This window comes from Antennarius striatus, chromosome 4, assembly GCF_040054535.1.
Source record: "Antennarius striatus isolate MH-2024 chromosome 4, ASM4005453v1, whole genome shotgun sequence".
In the NCBI taxonomy this organism is placed as follows: Eukaryota; Metazoa; Chordata; class Actinopteri; order Lophiiformes; family Antennariidae; genus Antennarius; species Antennarius striatus.
The window spans coordinates 21464929-21479082 of record NC_090779.1 but is presented as its reverse complement, the minus strand read 5'-3'; the positions used below and the strand labels follow the sequence as shown (position 1 = coordinate 21479082).

At 43.4% G+C, this 14154-nt stretch overlaps 1 protein-coding gene across 3 annotated transcripts in view; it reads left to right on the top strand.

Moving 5' to 3' along the window:
• The window catches only part of LOC137594127 (calcium-dependent secretion activator 2-like), a 92117-nt gene that overhangs the window by 36544 nt on the left and 41419 nt on the right, over positions 1-14154 (top strand). For all 3 annotated transcript variants that reach the window (XM_068313398.1, XM_068313397.1, XM_068313395.1), the window contains exons 7-12: positions 710-821; positions 924-1063; positions 5168-5234; positions 5817-5925; positions 6108-6308; positions 11254-11390. In XM_068313398.1, coding sequence (XP_068169499.1) covers positions 710-821; positions 924-1063; positions 5168-5234; positions 5817-5925; positions 6108-6308; positions 11254-11390 — 766 coding nt within the window. The remainder of the gene's footprint in view (positions 1-709; positions 822-923; positions 1064-5167; positions 5235-5816; positions 5926-6107; positions 6309-11253; positions 11391-14154) is intronic.

The following is a 14154-nucleotide window of genomic DNA, read 5'->3' as shown; positions in this document are numbered from 1 at the left end:
GTGTGTGTGTGTGTGGTGAACATACCTTTCTGCGCAATGTTGCCTTGGAAACTGGGGAAACTGAATGTGGAGCTCATCTTTGTTTTTCGCCCTCAACTAGTGAAGGACTGACTTGTAATCTGTACACTTGCGCGCGCGCGCGCGCACACACACACACACACACACACACACACACACACACACACACACACACACACACACACTTAGAATGACAGCTCTCTCAGAGACATGTAATCATCAGCTCCATCATCCCGAGCAGAAGGCGTCACTTTTCTCCATTAGAGCCTGTGTAGATGAACAAAAGTCATTTGTGACACCCAACGCTGATGGTTCTGATGGGACTGATGGTTCTGATGGGACTGATGGTTCTGATGGGACTGATGGGATGGACTGTTTCCTGTTTCTGGGTCGGTGACTAAGTCTTGATCTGGAAGGTGACCTCCTGTGGAAGTGAACTTTGCAGGACGTGATGTTTTGGAACGGTCCTGAATTTGGAGCGCACTTATTCAGGATTAACAAACCAGTTTCTGGTTAATATTCATTTCAGATTTCTTTAATGAGATTCTCCCCCTCTGTTCTCCCTGCAGAGGAACAAGACGGACAAGTGATTTGGTCTGAATGGGATATTTTATTCAGCCACCAACACGGGATGAATATGAATGAAGATTGTGTTCCAGCTTTAAACCGCCTCACCCCTCGTGTCTTTCAGGTGGGGGACTCAGGGGGACTTCACCACGACTCACCCGCTGCCGTCCGTCAAGGTGAAGCTCTTCACAGAGAGCACAGGAGTCCTGGCTCTGGAGGACAAGGAGCTGGGCCGGGTGAGAGTTCTGGTGCATGGCTCACCACTAACACGTGTGTCTGACCGGAGTGGACCACAATCCAACCAATCTCTCCCCTCCCTTCTGCCCCGCCCCCCTCAGGTGGTGCTGAATCCAACCACCAACGGGCCAAAACAAGCAGAATTCCACCGGATGGTCATTCCCAAGAACAGCCAGGACACAGACCTGACCATCAAACTGGCAATCCGCATGGACAAACCCCCCAACATGAAGCACTGCGGGTGAGGAAGACTCTGATGCACATCCAACAGACACGTTTAAACCAGTGATATCTTGATTTAACCAGTTAGGGATCGGGTATGATTTTCACTCCATCCAGTCCTCAATTGTATTTATTCAGTTGTCTTGTCTTAATTTGAAGTTTAAATCATAAAATCTCCTCAGAGGTTTCCGTCCAGCTCCTATGATTGTAGCTATGAAAGAAAGTACAGGTTCAGAGTTCAGTTCCGGAGTTCACCTCACGAACCCCCCCCCCCCCCCCCCCGACAGATATTTGTAGATGAGGCTCAACCAAATAAATTAACAACTTCTCCAAAGAATCCTCGAGGAAAAGGTCAGTGACCCCAAACACAATTAAATCTCTCTCAGAATACCTTTACAGAAAAATTCTTCTTGGGAAGTAACCCAGTCAAAGCCTGGAATTGAGCCCAGTAGAAATGATGGACAGACCTCCTGCTCATCTTTCATACCAGACTCACAAAGCAGCTGCAGGAGTAGGTGTCGTAATGAGGATGGCTACAGGAAGCCTCCGCCTGAGGTCGCCGCTGTTAGAGGAGGTTCAGCCGGGTATCCAAAACGGTTTCCTCCAGCATTGTGAATGTTTATGAATGCAAAATCACGAATAAAAGAACATTTCATGACCAAATCAACCAAAACACAAAACAGATAAACAGAAGACTGAGTATAAATTGATGTTGTGATCATTTCTCTTGTGGTGTGATGGGTTTGGGTCAGATCTGGTGACACGATGAAACAAAGATCCAACACGTTTAGATGCACCACCAGGTAAAAGCTGACTTTCCCAAAATTGTCCAAAAAAATGAATTTGCTGTCAGCCTGTTTTCTACCCTGTTTCTCCTGTCTTTCACTGTTACGGCCTGACAGAAGGTCAGTAAAATTACATTACAGTTTCTAAAAGTCTAAAATAGAGAAACTTCCATGTGAAGTAAAAAGATATTATCGGTGTCAGTCACTGCTGATATACGAACATGTCCCTCATCTCCCAAAGGTTTTCTCCGGTTCTGCCTGAGCTGAGTAACATCTAGTTTTTGAATCTGGGCCTCCTCCATTATCAGCTGATGTTTGGCTCCGACTGCTGGTTCTGCTTGGTGGCACAGTTTGTAAAGCTGTGGAGGTGTGGGTGTAATTCTAATGTTCTGTCAGAAGATGGCGGCAAAGCTGTTTTTTTAATCCATAAATCTCGGATCAGGAAATGTTGTTGTTGTTATTATTATTAGTAGTGGTAGTGCATGATCCCTGAAGCCTAATGAAAATATGTGATTTAACTCAAACTTATTTTTAGACTTCTGTGAGTCTCCACCGACACACAGCCGCATGATCGGGATCAGCTGCAGTTCTCTAACCTGTCCACTAGGGGTCAGGGTTCGCTGTCCTTCCTGGTCTATTAGAATCTGATTTTCCTGCGGAAATGCGCCATCCTGTGTTTTTATACTTTTTTCTTTCAGCTTATTTGCTGCTATTTTCACAGTGGATTTTTGACACAGAAATAAACAGGACATGCATCACGTGGATCACGGGGGGAAAAAAGATGTGTGTAAACTAAGTAAAGATGAAAAGTGAACAAAGAGTGTCAGAATTATTCACTCTTATTGATGCTTTAATTGATTAAGAATTAAACCAGCTAAATATAAGATATAAAAAGGACCTGGACAGCTTTAAGATTAAACTTATGTGACCAGATGACAGAATCCAGAAGACTTTTAATTTTAAAAGGCACAACCTGAACACACCGTGGTCATCAGACGTCCCTCTAGCACACGTTTATTTCATCTTGTCGTGTTTGTGTTTGGCGTGGGCCAATCAGGTGCGATTCACTGAGGGAATCATCACTGTACAAAATAATTTCTTCATCCTTTTTCGAGAAAGATGTTTGACTTCTTGAAGGTGAACACTTGATCTCACTGCTACACGACAGAAGAAGGGGAGAGGAAGACCCGCCTGTGGGTTCTTTAGTGATGACGAGTCAAGGATATGATATGATGAAGGTCAGGCTTTCTTCCATCAAAAACAACAAACATGTTACAATGAAATAATGAGTTCCTCCTTATCAGATGAACAAACGTCACAATCTGCTAATCTACTGATATATGTTATATCAATTGTTGCAAGAGACATTTCAATACAATTCAAGACTGTGACGTCTGAAAAATACATTTTCAGTGGAATTTCTGTGGAACTGGTGATCCTGCTGCAGCATTTCCCCGCTGTGGAACTAATAAAGGAATATCTCATCTTATTATTATCATCTGCATTATTTGACAATGTGAAGGAATCAGCCGCTGCAGATATTTACTTAAACGCAGAATGAGGAGATGATGACTTGGAGGATAAAACATGAAGGGAAGCCAATTTAAGATAAATAAATGTGTAAATCAGGTCTTATATATAGGTATCATTTTAAAAATGCAATGAATCCTTTGCTCTTGAACGTCCTGTATCATACCTGGAATATTGACATCCTGGTGCGCCAACAATCTTTTCTAACATCTAATGATGAATAGGAGTTTGGGTTTTTTTCTTGTTTTAATTGATCCCCTCACAAAGCCCGAGTTCACAGCTAAATGACCAGTTAGAGACGGAGGTTTTCTTCTCAGCGAGAACTGGTAAATGTCTTCGGTGAACTTTGGCTTCACGCTGCTGAATGGATGTTTCAAACCCTGCAGGAGGAAAGACAGCCAACTAATTTTCACAAGTGGCCGGCGATCGGTGCCACATGTTAAACCGAAGTCATGCAAAATGGCCCAGATTCAGTGTCCAGACGCACCACAGCCTTGACTGGAGGCCTTTCCTTTAAGGGCGGGCAGCAGAGCTGAAGAAAGAGGTCTCGCCATCGATTGATTTTCCTCACTTGCACTTGCCTGTGTCCCACGCTTCAGGAGGCACGGGAGCAGTCATTGATTGAGAGGCCACGCTGGTCATTCTTCCATTTTCCTTCAGACTTCTTCAATGAGCTGCTGTTTGTGTCACGGTTCACAACTCATTCCATCTCCTTTCAGCTTCACATGGAGAATAAGATTCATGTGTTGATAACGTTCACAGGTGGGGGAAGTAACGTGAGGACGTGGATGACGGAGCTTTAAAAACCAGGCCTGGTTAAATCACAGCCTTGAACACCTCACAGGTTTTATTTTGTTTTTATTTTTTAAATCATCAAGGAGTTAACGGAGTTAAAAAATACCCAACTCAAAAATGTCAAGAAGATACAAGGACTTAAAAACAAATAAATCCCTCCCTTCAACTTCTAATTCATGTCATTCATTATATTTTGTCATTTCCGTGTTAAATAGTTAAATTTACATCATCCTGGCCACACAGGGGCCTCGGTTAATTTGATTATACATTCATCTGTTGATGATTTAATTAGATTTGCGTGTTAATCTTCATTCAGTCGTACGTTTCCAACCAACAGCCCCAAACCAACAGATGTCGCAATAAAAACTGTCAGTTTGAGGAGAGAGGCAGGATCGAGGGGAAAAATATAATGTCCCGCTAAGTTTGCCTCGTCGTGTGAAAACAACGCGTGAAGTTTATTCCCTGCTTGTTGTTAAGTTTCTCTCATATTTGATCTGAACGCGTTTGTCAGATCTTCAGTGACGAGGGTGATGTTTGTCCTTGGACACACATTGTCCTGCTTTTCCTGAGCGCTCAAATTATTTCTTGCCGACGTAAGACGAGTCTGAGTCTCAAAGCATTGCTGCTTTCAAGTACAGTCTTGACCTTGAAAGCAGCATTTCTCTCATGTGCTAATCAAGATCTTATGATATGATTGAAAGCTCCAGAGCCTCAACTGAAGGGTCTGTAGATTTATTTATTTATTTATACGTAACGGATTTTTTCTGATTGGTTTTTGAACTGTTGAAAAAAAGAAGGTAATTTAACCCGTCACCTCTTAGAAACTGTGATTATTCACTTTTTGAAAAGTTTAGAAAGAAAATGTTAAAGGTGGTCATTTAAAGAGATTAACCTGGTCGTTATGTTTGTGTTCCTGTTTATTCGTTTGTTGTTTTTTTAAACGTGTTCAGCGCTCTGACTCAAAGTTTTTTTCCATTTAGTTGAAGTTAAAAAATTTTTTACATGTCTTTCAGACACTTGTACACTCTGGGGCAGAGAGTCTGGAAACGCTGGAAAAGAAGATATTTTGTCCTTGTTCAGGTACAAAACAAACGTTCGGCTTAAAAAAATAACAGCCGATCATTTAATAACAACCGCTTATACATTTTTCTCTTTTGAAATGCAATAATTTTTGGCTTGTAACGTAATAATTTATTTCATTGTATTACACTTTTATTATCGGCTGTTATTACTTATTGGCTTTGACAAACCCTTAAATGTCCTCTAAATTCACTTTTACCAGTTTCAGTGTAGCTGTTACATCATTTCTTAATATTGTTCTCATTAAATTCATGTTTTCTTCAATATTTTTCTGTTTAAAATCTATAAAGTCCTTTCAGATTTATTTGGATTTTATTGTTTCTGTTCCACTCAATCTCCAGAAAGTGAAAGAAGCGCTCCCTTATAGAACATAAAGAAAATGTGACAGAACAAATCAGAGTTAAAAAAGAAAATATGTGTGGACATGTGGATTTTCCGGGTTTTCCTCACATTAAACCACTCGGATGCAGAATGACACGCTCAGCCATCGCTGTCCACATACTTATGGCAACTGAATGACCCTCTCGTCTGTCAGCTTGTGAACCTTTCTTTCCTCTCTGGTTGCGTTTCTCCGTCCTGCAGGTGAGTCAGTACACATTCGCCATGTGCAGCTACAGAGAGAAGAAGGCGGAGCCTCAGGAGCTGATGCAGCTGGAGGGCTACACCGTGGACTACTGTGACCCGCAGCCAGGTAGACGCACCTGTGTCGCCTCAGTGACATCATAGTAGATTCTTGCACATGGCGTTAGGGGCATTTTTTTAATCAAGTTATCAACAGTTACAGCTTTTAAAAAGTATATCTAGAGAATTTGTATTGTACGTTTTGTTGATTACCTTAACACACTTCTCTAACCCTCCTCCTTGTCTCCTCAGGTCTGCAGGGCGGCCGGGTGTTTTTTAACGCCGTGAAGGAAGGCGACCTGGTGGTGTTTGCCTCCGATGACGAGCAGGACCGGATCCTGTGGGTCCAGGCGATGTATCGAGCCACCGGACAGTCCTACAAACCCGTCCCACCGCCACAGAACAAAACCACAAACTGCAGAGGAGTCCTCCAGAAACCAGCCTCCCCCATCAGTAAGTTCTGACGCCAGTGAAGTATACAGGATGTATAGTTAAGTACAGATGACCCGTCAAAATAAAACAAACAATTCTCTAAAAAGAAAAGAAGATAATGTCAGTGACAACCCACACATGCAAAGAAATCAAACCTTGGATGTCCATAAATAATATTATGTGTAATAATATGGAACGACACAGGGATAAGTATTGAAGACACTAAATTGGACGAGTTGTTACAGACATCGGAACATTTCATGTCAGGAACCAAAATGGCAATGTGTTCAAATCTTATTTTACCCACTGTATTGCGATGTTTGCGGGATTTGTTTCTGGTGTTTTATTGTGACGAAAAAAACGCCAAAACACCCAGAGTGTCGTCGGCATCTCTTTTTTTTCTCTCCTGTCTCGCTTTTCCTTATTTCCTTCTTTTTCCATTTCCTTTTTTGCGCTTCTCTTTTTTCTTTTAATCGGAAAAGCGAAACTGTCCTTTACTGCAGGAAGCAGCAGGGCGGCGGACGTGAAGGGTTTTTATTCATTTGTTTTCAGGCCGTGGAGAAGGAGCAGATGAAACTGAACGGTGAGCCGCTGTGAGAAAAACATGGAAAGGTGGAAATGCGAGGAAATGATGGGGGAAGCCAATCAAATGTTACCTTCTTCAGCGCACAACATGCATCCATTTGTCTTGTTTTCTTCCAATTTTACCTTCATTCTTCCCTCATTTCTGCTGGCCTTCCCATATTTTGTTCCCTTTCCTCCTTCCTCCTTTTATTTTTCTCACCTTTGTCTTACGGTTGTTTACTTTCTTATAAAACTTTTTTTTTCCATCTTCATCCTGCATTGTTTACTTCCATGTTCTCCTTTGGACTCATTTCCTGTAACAAACCAACAAGAACCCACCTACGAGAAAAACTTAAATGTTCCGTTTTATTGCAAATTCTTTGTGACCTGTTTGACTTCCATCCATCAAACCTTAGTGGATGCTTCTCCTTCCATTTGTCCTTTTTTCCCTCTTTACCTCCTCCAGTTTTTTTATGTTTGTCTCCCTAAACTCAAATTCACCCCAGTTTATTTTGCTTCTCTTCATCCCCTTTCCCTACAAATCATTTCCCTTATTACCTCCTGGTGGTGGACAGTGTCTGCGTCCTTGCTGGCCAGTATCCCCCACCCCCAACCCCCATTGCTTTGTCACATGAAGAGCCTCACACTGGGAGCTGATTATGGCGGTATTTCTATAATTTGGCGGGGCGGCGGCCCGTCCTCACCGGCTCTCGTTAGCGTTTAATGGAAGAGATTGAAACACTAATGGCGAGAGGTGCTGACACGCTGTTTGCAGCAGGAAATAGAAGGTGTCCCTGAAATAGCTCTTAACTGGGTGCTAAGTGCCGCTGCTGTGTGTGTGTGTGTGTGTGTGTGTGTGTGTGTGTGTGTGTGTGTGTGTGTGGGATAAGGTGAGACAGACAAACTGTAATGGTGTGTGAGATTGATAGTAGAGTCAAGGTGAGAGAGCAAAGAGACATTGTGTGTGTGTGTGTGTGTGTGTGTGTGTGTGTGTGTGTGTGTGTGTGTGTGTGTGTGTGTGTAAGGGAACTTTCTGTCTTCCTACTTCCTGTCGGTCTGGACTCAGACTCACCCAAACAGAGCGGACCGTGACTCATCGGACCCCTTGTAGAAGTTGGTTTCTGGCCTTTGACCTGAAATCCCCTTTCCTCACAGAGACAAGCCGGAGCTGAGGGGCCAGTTGGGCTTCAGACCCAGCGCTGAAGTTGTTTTCTGGCAACGTCAGTTGTGTTTTTAAAGAAGCAGGTGGCCAGTTTGAGGACGACGTTTGGGCCGAGGCTCCCGAGCTGTCGGTTCGTCTTAACCTCCTCCTCGAACAGCTGGTCGCCCGTTTGTTTGCGTCTCTCAAACTTTTGCCTGACTTGAGCTTGTTGGCGCTCAGCGGTACGAGAGGCTGATGACTTGTCTGCCCGCATCTTCATCTCCGCTCGCCCTGACATCACCGCTGCCGTCGCCACCACGCTCCGACAGGCAGATCAAGTCACGTCTCTCAACCTGACGCACCTGAAGCTGCGACGCTCTCCTTCCTTCCTCCCTCCCTTCCTCCTCCTGGTTAACGTCAATAATCTGCCATCAGCGGCCGCCGCCACCATCAGAGCAGGATGTCATATAGATGTGACTGTTGCCGTGACGATACCAATGGAACTGAGACAAGATAGATATGGAGAGATTGAGCACAGAAACCTACCCCCGCCACTCACCATACACACACATACACACACACACACACACACACACACACACACACACACACACACACACACACACACACACACACACACACACACACACTCAGACATCCTCACACATGATAGAGATCAAAATACTCCAGTTTTTGTTGAAAATGAGATTCTCTATTTCAGTGTGATTTGCTGCTCCTTCAACAACAGACTCCTGATGGAGGTTTTGGAAAAGGGATGAAAATGAAAACCTGATAAACTTCGAAGATTTTTTTTGTCTCCCTTTTGAATCTCAGCAGCGTCGTGACGACGAGTCAGCTGCTGGTTCCGCATCCTGTTAGAATCTCAAATCATTTCCTTTTGTAGGGAATCAGGTTCCCTGGTGGTCTGAGGTGTGGCTGAGCTCTTGGTACAGATATTTAGCGCGGCGGTTTTGAACTTTTTAATATCATTAACACGACGACTCTTTAAATAAATACAAAGACCGGGTTATCTAACAACTCATCAGATGAAATCCGCCTCATTTTCAACTTCTCTGAATTTAAATTTCTACTCTTTTTAGTTGGGGTTGTGGTGATCTTTTCCATGTAATCCCTCTGATGGTTGATGAGCGCCTCCATCCCCACACCGGAGCCGGACTCCAGCACTGATGAGAATCAGTTATTACAACACAAAGCGTAGAAACCTGCACCATCTGTGCCAGCAGCGGAGACATCCGTTCATATCTTCTGTCACACACACACACACTGATTCACACACACCCACACCCCTCCTTTGACACCCCTCCCCTTCAGATAATAGCTGGAAGTTGGACTTGACACGGATCAACATCGCTCCGCTGCTGTCTGTCCTTCAATCAATACTCCCCCTCCTCCACCTTCCACTTATTATCAGCACTAATCTATATCTCTTTGTCTCGTTTTCTTTAGAGTCGCCTCCTCTGCTCCCTGTCTTTTCTCCAAATTACATTAAGGACAATCCCGTGTTTTGGAGGAAACAAATGTAAAATGACCTACATCAGTGTTAGGCTGAGGGAAAGCAGGCCACGGGAGCCAAAGGGCAGCCGGAGTTGGAAGAAAAGAGGAAAGGGGAAGAAAAGGAGAGGAGCGTCGATTGGAAGTTGATTGTGGAGGTTTCACTTTTGCTGTCTTTTTTTTTTTTTTCTTTAGGACAAAAGCAACAATGAAAGGGAGGAGGAGGGGGGAGGGAGGTGAAACACAAATGTCTGAGAGTCCTCGCGGGCTTCTCTGCATCCTCACAAAAAAACAAAATGGCAGCGTTAATAAAAAGCGATCGCTAATGCTCGTCTCGGACGCCAGGCCGCGGGCGTCGCAGGCGTCGGCATTCTTCAACGGGCCTTGGTCTTTTGTGGGGCCATGTGTCACACTCAGAAACTTCCCATCCCAAAATGTACTCTCACGATAAAGGCAGAATGGAGAGTGTTGGGCTTTTCATTTGGCGGGGCCATTAACAGGAAGGCCTAAAAAGACTGGAAGTGAACCCGTGTTTGCTCAGGCCGAGTCGTCCCTGCCTCTTCTGCTTCTTTTATCTCTCCTTTTTCTGTTAATTCTTGCGTCGCTGGACCCAAAGCGTCATCAGCGTCTGTCGCTCCGGGCGCCGCCAGGCCCAGTTGCAGGACGGTAGAATCTTTGCTCTTTTAAAAAGCCTTCTTTTCCAGTTGTCCCAGTTTTGACTGGACGTTTAAGATGATTGATGATCCACAATTTGTCTTTTTTTTTTTTTTTTTTAACTCTTTCCTGCTGCCAGATGAAAATAGTTCCTGATTAAAAAACTTCTTCATACTTTTTACATCAGCAATATCTGAACAAAACATCACGAATACCATAATTCCAATTTCACGGCAGTAGAAATATTCTGGTGGAAATGATCACCTGATTTGTATTTTTCTTGGCTAGAAACAGGAAATTTAATAATTCTATCGCAAATGAACTTTTGTGGATTTGAAGCCTGACGTCCCGACTGGAGATGCGTCGTCTTTCATTCTGTCTTCCGGCATTTCTTGACTCTTCCGGTTCTTGGCGAACGTGTGGTATCGACTGAGCGTCCTGATGGCTTCACAGCGGATCTGTAGCCAACTGAGGTGGGAACTATTAGCCGCGGCGCCGAGAACCCGACACTGCCAACATAGTTCCATGTGTGTGTTCACTCTTCGCTTCACTGCCGAGCTCAAAGAGGCGTGAATGATTGTGAATCCGAACACATTTATAAATCACCTCATTAGATGATGGGATCACGCGGCGATGTGAGTGAAGTCATCCGTTGACTGAAGTTGGGTTTGTGTGATGGATGAACGCCTGTTTCATGTATTCTTCTCCAACTTATTCCTTCGTTCCACGAGCGAAGCTCAAAATAAACTCGACTCTTCTTGCGTTTGCTGTCGTGCAGTTTAAAATTGAAGATTCAGAAAAACGCGACAAACTTTTACTCTCGTTTTAAAGTGTGAAGGTGAACTAATCTTTGTCTTCAAAGTGGAAACGATATCCAGAGACTCTAAAATATAAGAATACTCATTTTCCTGACAGACATAATAGAACAACTGAGTATTTTCATACCATCCAAATTTATCTGCCTTTCACATAGTTTGATGAAATAAACTATTTCACTTTGGCTTTTTACTCAAGAAAAGATTCCATCGAGGATTCCAGTAAAGGAAGTCACTGACGGCATTCGTTAAAAAAGTAAACGTTGTGTTTCCTGTCCAGGCCTGGATCCGTCCCAGCGGCAGGGGGTGGAGGAGCTGATCTCTGCAGCTCCGAGTCGCTTCGACCACGCCATCCTGTTCACCATCCTGCAGAAGAACACCCTGCAGCACCGCATGAACGACTCCTTCTCCTGCCTGGTAGGTTTGGTACGAGGTGCTTTAACTCTACACGTCTTCTGTCAGTGAAGGAAGACGGGCGTCTCAGCTCCACAGCGATGGGGAATATAATCTGGAATCTGGAAACTTTTTCCTAGACCGGTGAGGAACAACTTTTAATGGGATAGAACCTGAAATCCATACACAATGTATTCTACTGGAAATGATAAATTAATTAGGATGTCAATCTGACAGATGAATCCCAAATTTTTATTTTCTTGCTGTTCTGAGGAAATAATTCATGACATTAAAAAAGAATCTCGTCTCAGGTGTGAACTTGGTATGAATCCAAACCAAACAATATATTGATTGAGTCTTTATTGATGTGTAGATGTTCTTTTTGTAGATTTTGTTTTGGGGGAGGGGGGTATTGGCCAATAGCTTTAACTTCCTGCTTCATTTATTAACTGGATTTCTTTTCTTTTTACAGTGCTTGAGGGTTTCTTCATTTGTCGTGTTGCAGTTATTTTTATCAGGGTTTGCGTGGCTGTTTGTGTAAATCTCTTGCTATAAATTGTTTGCAGATTTTTTGTCTTTATTAGTTATTGGGGAGATCGTTCCGGCTCTGTCCTCCGCTCATACGTTTGACTTTCTAGACTCTCTGTATTTTTTGAAAGAACTTAAGATGTACTTTTCCAGCTGAGCTTGAGTCCCACTGTTCTTGTTTGGCTAATGGGCCACAAATTTCACTTCCATATAAAAGAAGTGGCTCAGTGCCACTCTGGAAAGAATTTAAGCTCAATCTTTGTTAGGGGAGTTCAATTTGAAGAAGGATTTTCTGACACCGTAATAAGCTCTACGAGCTTTATGTGCCAATTATCTCCCTGTGTGTGTGTGTGTGTGTGTGTGTGTGTGTGTGTGTGTGTGTGTGTGTGTGTGTGCGCGCGCGTGTGTGTGTGTGTGTGTGTGTGTGTGAGCCTTGGGGGCTCTCTCACACTGATTGAGGGGATAAACGCTCTAATCAATACTTTTCAAATAGGAACATGACCCTTATAGACGACTGCTGGCTGAGTCAATGGAGAGGGGTGGGGAGGCGGGGTTAGCCTAAATAAGTGTGTGTGTGTGTGTGTGTGTGTGTGTGTGTGTGTGTGTGTAAAAGTGGATGTGTAGATGTGATTGACATTTACTTTACCAGCCTTTATATCAGAAGTTTAAAAAAAAAAAATTGGTTTTTCAGAAAAGTCTCACCGTCGCTGCGTGGGAGATTGTGTTCTAAAAATTAACTAGACAAGATATTAAAATGATAATTATACAGCCAGTTAAAATGAGTAAGTTGGAACTTGAAAGGACGCAGCATTTCTGAAAGAATAATAAAAAAAACCCATCGGACGGTTGTAGAAAGGCTAGTCTCTGAGCCTTTGGTTCCACTCCTGACACAAGATGGCAACAAAGAGGAGGAAAAGTAAGTCGTGTGGATCTTTTGTCTCATGGCTGGGAAAGTTGTAAACAGGCAACTTTTCAGAACAGATCTATAATCAGTGGAGCAATCTCCCTGTTCATCTTGTGAAGTGTACTTCTAAAGGTGGAACTTTAAATCAAACATAAATCCGCTGCTGTCAGTCAGCGATGAACATTTTTGTCATGTTTCATTGCTTTTACAGGAAATATTATGTTTCCGCTTTGAATAGATGTGATCAAAATTGTTTTCTACGATGCACCCAGATCTACAACTGCCGCACCAACAAGCAAGAACACCAAGTTTATTTCACTTTCTGTGTTGAAATGGATTCACAACTCCTTAAAAACAACAGAATCAACCAACTATTGTGTTTTTATTTTTGTGTTTTAATTAGAAGAATTCACCCACAAATGAATCTAGTCAAAAAGCGAGACCACACATTTGGCATCCAAGCGATCTCACAGTGATTATTCCAGGGACATCTCACAGAAGCTTGTGCGTGACTTCAGAGTTGGTTGCATGAAACAATGGCGTCGACCTAAAGGACAATGTAAGCCACATATGTTGACACATCGGCTCATCTCGACATGTGTTGCGTTGCACTCTGGTCTTTTTAAAAACAGTAGAACGAGGGGATGTCCTGCAGTATGACATCTGTGCCTCTTTCATTTCTCTACCTGCCTCTCCAGGACACCTTCCAGCTCTACAATTAGACCGATCCATTCACGCCGCCCCTTCAGCTCCCTCTCCTAAGCCTTTTGTGAAAACTCGAGGGCTTTGTGTTCCAGCCTGAGCCCCCTTTTCACTAAACACTCTGAGAAAAGGCCAGTGCCTCGACGTGGGGGACATCTGTTCAGAAGTGGTTTGGATTCATGACATAGACGGGGTCATATTTTATTCACAAAGACTTGAACCCAACAACAACAACAGTAATTAGGCAGAAATTTGGTGTGTAGCTGGGGCCCACAGTCCTGCTCACCGAATCGGTGTTGTCCCCGCTGATAATTGAAGGGTTAAAGCTGCTGCTGAAGACGCTTGAGGCTCCGGCTGAAACGGTTCCTTCACACGGCAACACGGGAGTCTCAATCGACAACCATCTTGCAGTTTTCCTTGAAATTCCATTGCAAATTCCAATCCAGGATTTACACTTCAATGCGAGGAGCTGAATTAGCATTTGGTTTAGTGTTTGGTTTTCAAGAAGAGGAATGATCAATCGTGAAGCAGGAAGCCCAGTTTGACAAACGCAAGAATTCTGTTAATTCTAGGAGACAAAATTTTACACATGTTTTCTTTCATCCCAACTCGCACAATTGAAATGGAGAGTGATTAGTCGTCTTCCATTAAGGT